The sequence below is a fragment of the Oryctolagus cuniculus genome, chromosome 8 (genome assembly GCF_964237555.1).
Source record: "Oryctolagus cuniculus chromosome 8, mOryCun1.1, whole genome shotgun sequence".
NCBI classification, from domain to species: Eukaryota; Metazoa; Chordata; class Mammalia; order Lagomorpha; family Leporidae; genus Oryctolagus; species Oryctolagus cuniculus.
The window spans coordinates 93,079,328-93,094,325 of NC_091439.1; the positions used below are offsets into that span (position 1 = coordinate 93,079,328).

At 40.9% G+C, this 14,998-nt stretch overlaps 1 protein-coding gene across 6 annotated transcripts in view; it reads left to right on the forward strand.

Moving 5' to 3' along the window:
- Nucleotides 1–14,998, forward strand: part of ADAMTS3 (ADAM metallopeptidase with thrombospondin type 1 motif 3) — a 319,865-nt gene that overhangs the window by 23,900 nt on the left and 280,967 nt on the right. For 3 of the 6 annotated variants that reach the window (XM_070048039.1, XM_008267763.4, XM_051820227.2), the window contains exon 3: nt 8,501–8,907. The exons of 1 other annotated variant lie outside the window; for it this stretch is intronic. In XM_070048039.1, coding sequence (XP_069904140.1) covers nt 8,501–8,907 — 407 coding nt within the window. Of the gene's footprint in view, nt 1–8,500; nt 8,908–14,998 lie in introns of those variants that run through there. 2 more of the 6 variants (XM_051820228.2, XM_070048040.1) reach the window with 2 other exon arrangements.

The following is a 14,998-nucleotide window of genomic DNA, read 5'->3' on the forward strand; positions in this document are numbered from 1 at the left end:
GAGCTGGATTGGAAGAGGAGCATCTGGGACTAGAACCAGCACCCATATAGAATGCCGGCCCCCTCTCTCATAGATTCTTTTTTTTTTTTTTTAAGATTTATTTATTTATTTGAAAGAGTTACACAGAGAGAAGAAAGGCAGAGAGAGAGAAAGGTCTTCCATCCGATGGCTCACTCCCCAACTGGCCACAATGGCCAGAGCTGTGCCGATTCGAAGCTGGGAGCCAGGAGCTTCTTCCAGCGGGTGCAGTCTCTCATAGATTCTTAACATAGTTTTGGGTATTTCTAGTTTATTCCCCCCTTTTTTCCTGATAGACATTTCAAAGAACCTGTCTTCTAGATAGAGCATTGTTTCTTCTGCCTCACAAGTCTGTTGTTATTTTCCACTGTATTTTTATTTGACTTATTGAATACTTCCTATTAATTTTTCTTCATCATCTCCATCTCTTTGCTTAATTTTTTGTCCATGTCGTGTACTGCCTTCCTAATTCATTGGATTATTTCTTTATAAATAACCTTATAAGTATTCTTTTGAATTGTTTCAGGCATTTCATCAGTCTTCCCCTCTTCATAGTCCAGTATGAATGAGTTGCTGTGTTCTCTTTGAGCAGATTTATTGCCTGCCTTGTTATTTTTTTTTTGTGGTTCTTTGTTGATGTTTGTACCTCTGGGGAAGTCTTGTTAGTATTGCCTCTGGAGAATTGCTTCCCCTTCTCCTTCCCCTTCCCTTTCCCTTCCTTTCTCTCTCTCTCTCTCTCTGTCTCTCTGTCTCTGTCTCTGTCTCTCTCTCTCTGTCTCTCTCTCTGTCACTCTCTCTTCAGTTGAAGACTTTATTCCCTGTGCTTCTAGAACTTGATAGAGTATCTAAGAATTACTCTTTAGTTCTGGAGGTGTATGCTGCGTGGGGCCAGGGAGCTCTGGCCACCATTTGTGGGTGGTGCAAGTGTCCAGAGTGACATCCAGGTTGGGCCTGGTGGAGCACCTCTTGCTGAAGTCAGTGAGGGGAGGGGATGTTGGACCTGGATAGTATGTTCACAGCCCCAGCTTTGTGTGCCAGGGAGAACCAGCTGATTCACAGCCTAGAGTGAGCTCACAGTGCCACTGCACCCCACCCACCCCAGAACACTGACCCATCCACAGTGTGTCCCTGACCTCTCCACAAGATATGTCCCCAGAATGCAGGGAGCTCTGAGTCCACAACCCTCTCAGCTGTGTGGCCTATGCTCAGAACTCCCCCAGTCACGGGGTACAGGGGTTCCACTCTTCTCACCTCAGGCTCCTCTGTTCTAGCCCCAGTGGCCTCCAGTAGCAGTGAAACCATCCACTGTTCCTGACTTAGGACAGAATTCAGCTGTTGCTCCACCTCAGCAGATAGAATTGAGTCTGGCACTAGGATGGGGAGAAGGAAGGAAGACAATGTGGCCTTAGTCCATGGAGCAAAGTAGTTGTCGAGACCCCCAGCAGCACCCCAGGCCGCGCTTGAAGTCAGTGGGGACCATGGAATTCTGCCTCAGTGAAAGCTGCCAGTAGTCAGCCTCCTCTTGACCTGGGAAGATGGTGCTTTTCAGCCTGAAGCTGGCTGTGTAGAAGCAGGAGTGGCTGGAGGGGGCATGTCTGTCCTCTCTCCGAACTGCTTCATACAACCTCTGTTCTGTTCTGTCTGTTCTGCATTGAAAATTTCTATTACTTCTCTGGGGACATGGCCCTTCCTTTGTTTTTTTGGTCTATTTCTGTGTCTGAGGTCAGTGTAACTTCTCACTATTCAGCCATTTGCATTTCAGTGTAACCTTTTTTTTTTCTTTTAATTTACTTTTACTGAGGTGTTTTTTATTTGCATGCTACCAAAGGATCTGAATGCTCAGAAATGATTAAAACACAAAGTTAAAGGTCTTTAAGTATAGATGGAATATCATTTATCTGAAATGCTTGGGGCCAGAAATACTTTGGAAGAATTTTGAATATTTGCATATAAATATACATTCAAATAAGTTTATTTGCATATAAGTATACATGCAAATATTCAAAAAAATATATATATAGTGAGTTATCTTGGGGATGAGTTCCAAGTCCAAACATCAATATTATTAATGTGTCATATATACTTTAATGCACATAGTCTGAGGATAATTTTATACAGTATTTTTAGTGCATTTTCATTTTGATTGGAACCTATCACAGGAGATCAGGTATGAAAGTTTCCAGTTGTGGTATCATGGTGGTAATCAAAAACATTCAAATTTTGGAGCATCTCCGAGTTTGGATTTTCAGATTACAAGTTCTCAATCTGTGTAGGGAAACACAGAACATTGTTTTCTGAAGTCTTTTAAGGTTACATGTAGTAATTGCATGTGTCTGTGCAGATTCCTGTGTACCACACATACATACAGGAATGTGGTTATTTTACATAGCACACAGAAGAAGGCTTTATATTAAAATCCAGATTGAGGAAATTTAGATAGGAACTAATCCTTGACAAGAAAATTTTTTGTGTTATCATGAGCCTGCTGATGGAGATGTGGCAGCACTTATTGGTATGTCAGTTCAAGGTTTTGAGGAGGTCCTGAATGAAAGTATCCCTCTCTTGTCTGCCTGTGTTCTGAACATGTTGAGAAATGGAAAAGGCAATTTTGTAGGTAAAAATAAAATATCTTTTACAAAAGAGGTTGGCTTGGAGCTTGAAGCTCTCACACAGATAGGTAAGTGATATCAGCCTTGGTGTGGGAGAAGCCTCATTGATCCAGCACAGGGATGCCCCTGGGCAAGTGAGAGGGGGCATGTATAAGTAAACCCCAGAAAGTTCATGGAAAAATGGGATTAAAAATAAGTTTATCTTGGTGAAATCCACGCATGCGTAAGAGGGATCCTCAGAATGTCCACGGAAAATGGGTATGATGAAGAAACTTTGTATGGATTTCAACACTTTTGTGCACCAAAATAAATTGATCTTTTAATTCCACTTCTTCATGAACTTTTTAAAGTTCCCTCATGCTCGTTGTCTGGCTCATTTCCGGGAAGGAGAGGAGGGGAGCTGCGGAGCTTTGCAAGTCTCTTATGCTTTCCAGACCTTCAGCTACATAAATCATTTTCTCTAGGGAAAGGTGAGTTAAGGGGAGATAGAGGTGTGGAGTCCTCTGAGAAAATCCTTTCCTCACAGAGCAGGAGCAAGCCAAAGGCACTGCATCCCTAACTGAAGAAAAGAGAATTTCATCCCCTGGAGATGCCCGAGTGGTATGAAAGAGGCAAGGATTAGATGGTTTTTCAAGACCCTTTGTAAGTTTTGACCTGTGTAATTTGAGTTCTGTGAATAACCAGAAGGATGGCAGAATGAAGGCCAATTTCCTGCCTCCTGCTCCTAAGGATGAGGGGCTCTGGGTCTGCTTTCCGGGAGGTCTGTTTTAATGATTAGATCCATTTCTTGTTCTTGATAGCTTCACTTGTGAGACCTGGGTACTGTGAAATGTTTGATTTCCTGGGCAGTAGGAGGGAGGTAAATATTTACAAGTTTTGCAAACAAAATTCTGGCTTCAGAAGCACACGATAGTGTGTGCAGTGTGCTGTCAGCGATGGCTTGGTGGTAATATTATCATTTAGGGAGAAGAGGATGTATGCTAGTTTCAGATACCCCTTGAGGCTAAAACTACTCTCATTCTTTCAATCATTGATATTTATTCAGTGACTTCAGGTTCTGTTTTATGTAGAAGGGACTGTAATGAAGAGAAGAGAAAAAAAAATCTCAGTTCTCATGAAGTTTCTACTGTAGGCATGAATGACTAATATACAAGTAAATGCACACATAAATGGAGATAAATGGAAACAGGATTTGTGGAGAAGGGTAACACATGGAAAGAGGATGATTTGTTGTCAGTGATCAGGAAGGAGCTCATTAGGAGGGTTATATTTGAGCGAAGATCTGGAGGAATCAAGGGAGTGAGCCATGTAGATGATGGAGAAAGAAGCTTTGGCGGAGAAAGTAGGAAATATAGAACTCCTGAGATGTTAGAATTCCCAGCTTTGAGCTGCCAAGACCTTGTGAATCATTTTACTTGAGTGGGATGGGTTGGAGGGTGAGTGACATGATATGGCTCTTGGCTTGTGCTGGCCCTGGTTTGAGGATAACCTGCAATGGGTAAGAGCAGAAGCAAGGAGAATGGTTAGGAAGTGCATTGAAAACTGATGGTGGGGCTTAGACTAGGATGGAAGCAGGTAGGGTGGTGCGGAGTCAGAGACTGGGTGTCTTTTGAAGGTAGAATAAACAGACTGGTAAAAGATTGCGTTTATGGTGTGTGGAGAGCTCAAGGTGACTCAGCCAAGTTTTTGGTCTGGGTATCTGGAAGGATGGAGTTGCCAGTTACTGATGTGTGAAAGGAAGAACAGATTTTGGAGTAGGAAGCTCGAGAGTTCACTTTTGGAGGTGTTGAGATGCCCAGTGAATATCCACTAGGAGAGGATCCATAGGCATTGGGATTTCTGAGAGAAGAGCTCTCAGATAAAACCTTGGGTAGAGGTATATGGCTAGGAAAGCATCGTCACTGGACACAATGATCTCACGAGGCTCCAGGGAGGATGGATGCAGAGGGGAGGAGTTCACGGGCCAGGTACTGTGCAGCTTTCATGTTTACAGGCTGTGCAAACAAAGGGACCTGAGGATGGGATATGAGAAAGTGAGAGCACTGTGTCAAGGGGAGAGCTGGAAGAGAATGATGTCTTAGAAGCTAAATAAAGCAATTCTTTCAAGAGGGAAAGAGAAACTGACTCAGATGCTGCCTCGGAGCAAGTGAAAACATGGAAGCTGACTATTGTCTTTGGCAACTTGTGGTTCCTAGTGACCTTACAAGAGCCTGATTGAAATAGGCTGAAGAAAGAACAAGAACTGGAGGAGAGGATTTAGAAGCAGCTATTATAATCAATCATTTGAAGTGTTTTGCTCGCAAGGGGAGTGAAGGAATGGGGTATTAGCCAGAAGGGGATGTGGCTACCAGAAGGTTTTTGATTAAAAAGGTGGGAGATAGAATAGCAACTTTATTTGCTGGTGGGAGTTACCCAGCATTGCGGAGAAACTTGATGAGGCAAAAGAGAGGGCAGTTGCTGAAACCATTCTTGAAGAGTCAGGATGGGCTGGAATTTCATTCACAAGAGGAAGGTTGGCTTTTGGTTTAGATGTCAGTCTTGGACTGCATGTTCACAGATGCCAGTGGGTTGTGGAAAAATCATTTCTTGTGTAATTAGTGACCAACAGTAGGGTGTTTCAGTGGTTCCTGCTCTCTGTGTGCAATTTAAATTGTTGCAGCTCCTTGGCTGATGATAGTGTAGTTTCTAATTGAAAAATTGAACATGGCATTATTTTAATAAGTAACTAGTACACTTAACATTAGCAGTACCTGATATTTATGGACTCCTTTGTAGAGTCTCATTTTAACCTCTTACCAAATCTATGAAGTTGGAAGTTACTGATCTCCAGTTAACAACTGAGGAAACAGCCTCTGAGAAAATAAATTACTTGTTCAAGATTGTTAAGTCGACTCACTGCTGTATGACACTATGTTAGGTTCTTTCTTCACCTTGGGCTGTACTGCTTTGTGGAAGTAGTTGGGCCTGTAAAATGTGTACTTTCTGAATGCAGTAAATAAACACTGGTTATAATCTGACTTGCTGATTATAATCTGAGGTTAATGTACTTTAGATAGCTTTGAGCTACTACCCATTATTGCCCAACCTCCACAGACCCAAAATTTAAGAGCATTTTAAGGAAATTATTAAAGCTGCACTGGGGGAGAATCTGTTGACTGACTGTGGGTAAGTAGAATGTCATCATTCTTGGGGGTTCCCTGTATATGTCAGATCTCAGTTTAGAAATTGATGGCATAGAAGTTCCATCCACACTGAAGTGTACGAGAACGAGGTCTTCTGTGTCAAAATGGTCAGGATTGAGATTTTTTTTCCCTTTATCTCCGTGTTTACTGTGCATCAGGCCTTCTAGACATTTAAGGTCTACTTTTTACTACTGGTAAATGGGGCTGAAAATACCAACTGTGATTGTTATGACTATTGGAAACGATAATTTCTCAAGCATAGGTTGCAGAGACTGGTACTTAATTTGCTAGCAAGTGGCAGGTGACTGGGAAGTTTTTCATTTCCCTTAATTACCCTCCTGGAGATGGTAGTCTAAGGGGTTGTTCTTTCCTGATCACCTTAATTCTCACCTGGAAAATGTCTCCTTCAGGGTTTAATGTAAAAAATGTCTCTTATATGCACATTTTAGGAATGATTTATTCATTGTCATTTATAGAAATTCACTATTCTTATTTTGAATAAAATTTCAGAACATGCTGTCTGACATTGGAAAATGGAATTGTACTAGAGAGCCAAGGATGTGTGATTTGCTGTAAGCATGAGGCTTTGGGAATCCTCCAGGGTGTGGAAGAGTCTCTGCAATCTTCCAAATTGTCGATTCTCCAGTCACTTAATCCAGGCATCAGGATATTGTCTAGACTTCGATTGGGTGAATCCCCTTCAGTGGAGGTGGGGAATCCACACACTGAAAATAAGGATTATTTCTTTCTTCCCTTGAGACAGTAAGCCAGTGATTGGAGAGAGAGAGTTATAATTGAGATTTTTGGTATAGACAGACACCCATGGACCTCGAGTAGTCTCATGTAAGTCAGCATGTGTAGCAGCACAGACAAAGTAAATGTTCTCCCATTACCTGCATTCCTGACTTAATACTCATTCAACAGATTCAACCATCAGGAAGCCCTAGAACATACAAAATCTTGAATTAGGTAACATTGGCAGTATCGCATTGGATGGGAGAGTTCTTTGACTTCAGGAATTCATAGTTAATTGGGATGGGCTTTGCAGACCCACACTCAAGGCTTTGATTTATCCCTTGTTGTGGAAATGTTCCATCCATCACTGTGCTTGCGGGACATTTGTGTTCATTTCCCAAATTTAGATTTCTTAGTCTAAAGCAGACTTTACAACAATGTTTACAGGGGTCTGTTTGTATGGGAGTCCAGACTTTTGTGTCTGTACTGGCACTCGGGAATCGTGCCGCTCAGGCACCACGTGACTCCGTTACTGCGCGAACCCTCCTGTCTGCCTAGTGCGTATTTACAAGAGTTGCATGCCATGGACATTTTATTAATAGAGATGCTTGGGCATTGCAGATGACATCATAATAGCAAGCATGCATACAGAATTTCTTGCTGGCAAACATCTTCATTTGCCTTCCCCTACTTTACACACTGCTTGAGAACGCAGTGATTCTATAAGGATACCTTAAGAGTGCAGGTCATAAATTCATTTATGGATCTCATGCTTTAATACTTTTTTTGGGTGACAAAACATGCAGTTTCTATAGATGAGCAGTATTTGATTCTCATAATTTTTCAGGGTACTTCAACGTACTACAGGACTAGTTTGAAGCTAGACTTATGAAAATGAGGAACTTTTAAAATTCATGGTTTTAGATTTTCCTTTCCCTGCTCTCTTTTCGCCTTATTTGTTTCCTTCTCTAGTATGTGCTTCTCCTTTGGTCTTAGAAGCATTGCTTGGAGTGAAAAATGGCTTAATGTCTTACCTCTCTGATGATTGTGTTTTAGTAGACACGATATTCATATTTGGCTAAGACAGGGGAAATAAGTGCTAATTGAGGAACTCAGTTTAACATCTAAGTGGCCACCCATAATGTAAGATGGGCTTCTATATATGTTCATATTCACATGGTCATCTGTCTCATGTAAGGAGTACAGGGTAAAATGAGACTATTCCTTCTTGAATAACCAGTATATCCATGTTCAATTTATATACTATTACTTCTTCTTTTCTCCCCTCATTCTTGCCCCATTACGGGGCAAGATACAGGGATACACTGATACAGCAAAACGGCTCTGTGGGCTTTGGAGTTGTATCTGACCTTCACAGTTTGACCTTGGGTGCAAAGTCTTCCTCTGTTACTTAATTTGTTTTCTCCCCTGTAAAGTGTGGTTTGTTATGCAGAAAAAAATGTGTATAAACCATAAACTATAAATTATGGTGTATAAACTTCAGGTTTCATAGCAGAAGCACTTTAAAGTGCTATTGTGATTAGTCTAAGTCTTAAAATTTTTACATGGAGGAAATGAAAATAATAAGAAAAAACTTCTACGTGGTAACAAATTTGTTAAAAGTTTGTGGCAGATGTTAGTTATGTTTATAACAAGTTAATTGGGGATGTGTCTTGATTTTAAGGAAGCCAGATATAGAAATTATATGTTCATGTTTTTAAGCATGTAGGTACACAATGTAATATAGAATTTACAGAAAAAATCATGGAGTTATCTGAATGCATTTGCGAAATGAACTGTGTTCTCAAAACTTAGTATTTATGAGGTGATCCAAGAACATATTTTTTAATGCAAGTCATGATACAGTTTTATGAGGTGGGCAATTTATGCCTATGTTATGTCCTCCTGTGGTCTCTTGTTGCACAGGGTTCTACAATTCTATTTTTCACCCCACAGATTTACCAATAAAGAGACATAGAGAGTATGAGCTGGTGACTCCAGTCAGCACAAACCTAGAAGGACACTATCTCTCCCATATTCTTTCTGCAAATCACAAAAAGAGGTCAACGAGGGATGTGTCTTCCAACCCTGAGCAATTGTTCTTTAACATCACAGCATTTGGAAGAGATTTTCATCTGCGACTGAAGCCCAACACTCAGCTGATAGCTCCTGGAGCTCTCGTGGAATGGCACGAGACACCTCTGGTGCCTGGGAATACAACCGACCCCATTAATGACCACCAACCAGGAAGTGCTTCAGAAAGAATCTGGAAAACAGAGCCTTTGCATACTAACTGTGCTTATGTTGGCGATATCATGGATGTTCCAGGAACCTCTGTTGCCATTAGCAACTGTGATGGTCTGGTAAGACTCCTTCCCTTTCGTGTGTGTGTGTGTGTGTGTGTGTGTGTGTGTGTTTTCAGGTGATGGGAGGGGAGTATAGTGTGGCTTCAGTGGGTTCAGAAGGGAGAGGGGAAAGGAAGCCTCATTGTGATATTTGAAGGTTAGGGAAGAACATTTAAAAAATTGTAATATTTGGCTTAATTTGAAACATGAAAACAACATCATTCCAAGAAACAAAGATGACTATTTTAGTATTTTGTGATGTGTTTTCTCTTGTTTGATGTTGGGGGATTTTGTTTCTGTATTTCTTTCAAAGGTTTCTGAAACCTTTCTAAAGAAACATAGATTCCTCCAAAAGGACAGTATTTCACATCTTATGTGGAGTCATTGGCTATCTTTGTAAAAAAAAGTATTTTGAAAGTATTCTTTAGCCTGCTCCCAGAATGCTGAAGTGGGAAATAAGCAGATCTTTGGTCAGAATTTGTCCAAATGGCTTTACTTTATAAACATGAGATGTAGGTCTCTCTGTATGGTGGCTTTGATGTACTTTCTCTCCTGTTTTCAAATAAAATACCATATATTGCTTTTTCAGTTTTGCGGTTGAGGCCAATAGTAACCCGGCCTTCTTTGTGCAGATCTGAGGTGTTTTTATTTAGTTTATATCTCCAGATGTTATTTGATAATTGTGTCAGTGTTTATCCCTCTTCTATTCACTGTTGACTCTAAGTCTTTGTTCAAAAAGAACATTCATTTGACTTCCTTTACTTAGCTTACTGTTTCTTGGGCATTCAAAGCTATTACTTTTGACATTACCTCTGAGAATTCTCAAAATACTACTTACATTCCTTATCTATAATAAGGAATTTATTGTTTGTAAATTTATTTTTTATTTATTTATTTATTCTATTTTGGCTGGTCCTTCAATGATACCTTGACTATTATGCTATTGTTATCTGTATGACTAGACCCAGCCTGCTGGAGTTTTTATACTAAATGTTTTAACAAACACTGCTAAAACTATGTTTTAGACTACGTTTGCAGTCTTGTACTGACTCTTGATGTTCTGTATGGTTTTAAAAACCAGTGCGGAGAACTGTATAGCATATGTGCACCTGGTCCAAGTCTCCAACTTTAATTCCATTAGTTTAGGATCTTTAGCTTCATGCTTGGAGCTAGACAGACTTCTGAGATTTGGAGACATAAGAAATCTCTAATTTTTTTTCTCATTTATTCATAAAAGGTTAACATGGCCTGAATGAATATAATAACCTAATTAAAAATGTAAATTATATAAAAGGTACCATCTTATCACACTTATGAGTAGAGTATCCTGAATAAAAATGTTAGTATTATTTTTAACTTTTCTGACATAAAAGTATGCACTTTTTATGTCCTCTGTTTAAGATTTGAAAATTGGTGTACTGGCTTGAAAATCAATTTAGGGAAGGAAAATGGCAGGGAAATCATTTTAATGGGTGATTATGATGACTTTTAAACCTGAGTCAATAATTTTTTTTAAACTGTATATGTCAGATTATCTACTCATGTATACAGAAATCTGAGGTAATGAGAGGTTATTATGAAGAAGGAGAAATAGATATAAAGTGTGAATGAACTTTAATTATTATTCTTTAATTTCTCACTTTTACGACATCATATATGTCAACATAATATTATGTATCTGTATTTAAAACTTGTATACTACAAGTATTCATGCTCCATTCTTTGATCCATTAATTAATTAAATTACAAATATTTGTAGGAAGCTAGTCTCTTCCAGGCACTGGGAAATGGTGAAAGAAATAACCATTGGTAATCCTCATGGAGCTCAAAGATGTTAGTCTGCCATAATATATGTCTCCAGAATATCTGGCAAAAATGTATAAGTGCATAGTTATATATTACATATTCATATACTTTTATATATAATTATATAATGCAGTATTTATAATACATATTATATAGGTCAAAAGTTCTTATCAAAATCTGGAATTTTTTGTGACTTACTCAACAGATAAAATCTATGTAAATATTCTAAAATCTGGCAAAGTCTGAAATCTATAAAACTTGTGCTTATAAATATTTTGTATAAGGAATACTCAACCTGTATTTTATGTGTATATGTGTATAAGTCATATTTACCTTAAATTATGGTTAAAGGAAGTATCTGCTCTAGAGATTTTATCAGTGGGGTAGGTTCTTTTTTGTTGTTGTTGATAATGCTTAATTTCTTTTTTCTTTTTCGTTTTGGAAGATTTTTCAACTTATTTATTTGAAAGTCAGAGTTATGGGGGACAAGATGAGAGGGATAGAGAGACAGAGAGAGAGATCTTCCATTCACTGATTTACTAGCCAGATGGCTGCAATGGCCAGGGCTGGGCCAGGCCAAAGCCAGGATTCAGGAGCTTCTTCCAGGTGTCCTGTGTGGGTGACAGGGGCACAAATGCTTGGGTCATCTTCCACTCCTTTTCCCAGGCCATTGGCAAGGAGCTGAATCAGAAATGGAGCAGCTGGGGCATGAACTAGTGCCCACGTGGGATGCCAGTGTTGCAGGCACTAGATTTACCAGCTATGCCATAATGCTAGCCAGATGGGGCAGTTTCTAAGCAAAGAGCAGGGGCCCAGACCTTGAGTTTGATCCAAGAAAAGCGTGCGTCTGGTCTTATCAGGCACTGGTGACCACATGAACTTGCCTAAATGGAGCCTGTTTTAGCATTTCCAGCTTAGAGCAGCTGTGTGCCAGGAGGAAGAATGCAGATGGTGGCAGAAACAGGTGCAGTGAGTGTCCTGGAGAGCAGCTCAACAGAGTGGAGAGAGAACACAGTGGCTGCTACCTTGAAACGGGGATGATTCCTAAAATTGCAGAATGGTGTAGGCCAGTGTAAGTCCTTAAAGATGAAGTGATGCTTTAAGTGATAAAGATGTGGATTAATTTGGCTGATCATTTAATGTCTCTACTATTGTTGTTCCTTTAATTTGCTATTTAAGGATATAAGCTGGGCCTCTGGACGTTAGTGAGGGAAGCAGGGATGCTGAGATAAGGTGGGTGCTCAAGGGTTAATCTGGAATTTAAACCAATGCCCTGAGAGGCTCTGTGGTGTTCACCAACTACAGTGTCCTGGTGGGAAGCGCAGCCACTACTGGCCTGAAAGTTCCTATGCAAAATTCTCTAACAAGCATATGATTCAGTCTCCTGATAAGAAGAAAAAGCCTTTTAACCCCTCATTGGATGAGAAACTTAAGCTTTTTGATGAGGTTCATCTTAGATGGGTGTAGCAGGGATGTTGGTGATCTGATTTTCTGTATGTGTCCTTTGAAGTTGTTGTATGGGAGGGGGTGGGGAGCAGCCACAGGTATTTATTCTTCAGTAAGGCTGGAGGTCTCATAGCATGGCCCTTTCCAAGGGCGAAACTCCTGACCTTTTTCTCTTACGCTGCCTTGTCAAGTATTATGGGAGTTTGAAATGGATGGCAGTGCAGACAAAATTAACTTATCTTAAAAGAATGCATTTAATTTAATTAAGAAAATGCAACTCAAAGTGTGCTTCATGAATCCAGAGAGTGAAACTGTTTAGAGACATTTATGGCAGTTTGATGATTTTTATTATGTGTGTTGGGTATGATGAATTTTAAAAAATAATGGGGGCTGATGTTTTGTCTTTGGCTTTTTTATTTTGTTTCTATTGCATGTGATTAAGCCAGTCTGAGACTGGCTGAGAAGCAAACACTTTGTTCATCACAGATACTTTGAGAAGCACACAGTGCCACGCAGCTGGTTTACCCAGTGTGGGCATTAGAAATGTGATTGGAATAACTAGGTTGTCTTATTTCAGGTAACTTTATGATAATTGCAGGAAAGACACCTTAATTTGAGCCTTAATGACAAGGACAAAAAAAAAAATGCCTTGGGTGACATATCTGAGTCATGGTCTAGAATGAGATCTAGACAAGGATCTGCATAAAAACTAAAATATTATATGATTGGTTTCTGAAATTAGTAAGGCACATACACAGAGTAACTAGCAGTGATTCTTATTTTTATTGTATGACCAAGAACAGTATCTGTTGCTATCTAGTACTGAGCCTTTCCTGTTCTTTGTCAAGATACTCACTTGGGAGCGTCTGCTAATTCCTCGCCAGCTTTATTCTTGTTCTGATCTATTCTTATGGGGAAGAATGTGCTATGCAGGCATAGAATCATCTCCACTTTATGGCAGCATCTAACCTAGAACAAAGCTCTGCCTCTCCAACCAGCCCCTAAACCGAGGCCCAAATCCGGATGCCCACAGGTTGCTCCTGACAGTCTCTAAGGGAGATGCTTCCCTCTGCTGTGTGTCCTCCCTCCCTGCAGGTGGTCAGCTGAGGTGCACCTGGGGGCAGGAAGGTGATGACATGCTTCACTGCTCTGCCTCTGCACTTCTAAAATGAGAGTCCATGGTGAGCAGTCTTGATACTGGGCAGACACTTTACACCCTTGTGGTGGGAAGACGCTGTGGCTAAGAATCCAGATGAAAATAGTTTTCTCCTGCCTTTGCTCAGTAAAACCAATAAATCTCCCCTGTGAGTGTTGGCAGCTCACAGTCATATTTTGTGGTCTCCAAATTTGCCAAAATAAAGGAGTGTTTGGGTACTCGGCTTTATGTCAAGTGTTTCATAATGTAAAGGAACCAGAGTTCTGTGGACTTGCTAGAGGACTACTGATTTGTAAATGCACCTGAGTTGTCATGGCAGGGAGCTGGTTGGGAATGGAAACACTAACCACTCGCTCTCCCTCTCCAGGTTCCTCGCGGGCTGATTTTAAGATGAAGGGGGTTTGGCTGGGGCAGAGATGTCCAGCCTCTATTTAAACGTGTAATTCTCTAGCCAAATGAAATCACTAGGCATTATCTAATGAAATAGATGAAATGAAAAACCTCAGGACAGGACTGATTAAAACGCAGATGGGAGATGTTCTTCTGTACTTCATCTTCCTCTCACCTTCTCCTCATTCCAGACCACTGGGGGGCCCCTCAGCATCAGAAGGGCTCTTTTCTGCTAGGGCAAAGGTTGTTGGAAGCTTAAAGTTAGCAGTCTGGGAACCCTGAACAGAACTCGTGTCCTAAACTATCTGATAGTCACATGTGGTTAATGTCCGAGGCATTTTAATCCTTGTCAGAAATGGGCCAGTACCATGGGAAGTCTTTGTGGGCACGTGCAAATGTATTCAGAAAATAGATTTAGATCCTGGCCTTAACATCTTAGCTTTGGGCTTTGGTCCCTTCAAAAACATGCTTTTTGTCATGCCTATTTCAGCAAGTCTAGCTGCAGGGGCACATTATAAAAAGTCCATTTAAAAAGTGTTATGAGGCCGGCGCCGCGGCTCAACAGGCTAATTCTCCGCCTAGTGGTGCCGGCACACTGGGTTCTAGTCCCAGTCGGGGTGCCGGATTCTGTCCCGGTTGCCCCTCTTCCAGGCCAGCTCTCTGCTATGGCCCAGGAGTGCAGTGGAGGATGGCCCAAGTGCTTGGGCCCTGCACCCCATGGGAGACCAGGATAAGTACCTGGCTCCTGGCTTCGGATCAGCGCGGTGCACCGGCCGCGGCGGCCATTGGAGGGTGAACCAACGGCAAAAGGAAGACCTTTCTCTCTCTCTCTCTCTCTCACTGTCTACCCTGTCAAAAAAAAAAAAAAAAAAAAGTGCTATGAGCCAATGTGCCTGTGATTGGGAACTTTTGATCAGTGATTATAAATACAGCTAATTCAGGTGGCTATTACAGTAGATTTGGAAAAAGGGTGTGTGAGCGCTGATCTTCAGATGTTCACATCTGAGCATCTGCTTCTGTGAGCAGATCTCAAAAGCCTGTCTCTGTCCACCTTTTCCTCCCCCGGAAGATGCCCATGGGAGGCGGCAACATGTTATACTGATGGAGTGGTTGGGGAGCTGACAGTTTGCTTAGTGTTGTGGGCTTGATGATGCCACATCTGAGCCCTGGGGTGCGTTTTCCACCCTGACTCCTTTTCCAGATAGGAAGGCAGCAGTTTGTGCTTCATCAGGATAAAGAGGGAAGGTTTGTCAGAGTTTTCACATCTTGTATCTAACTGGGATATGTCCTGAGTCAAGCATATATCAAAAC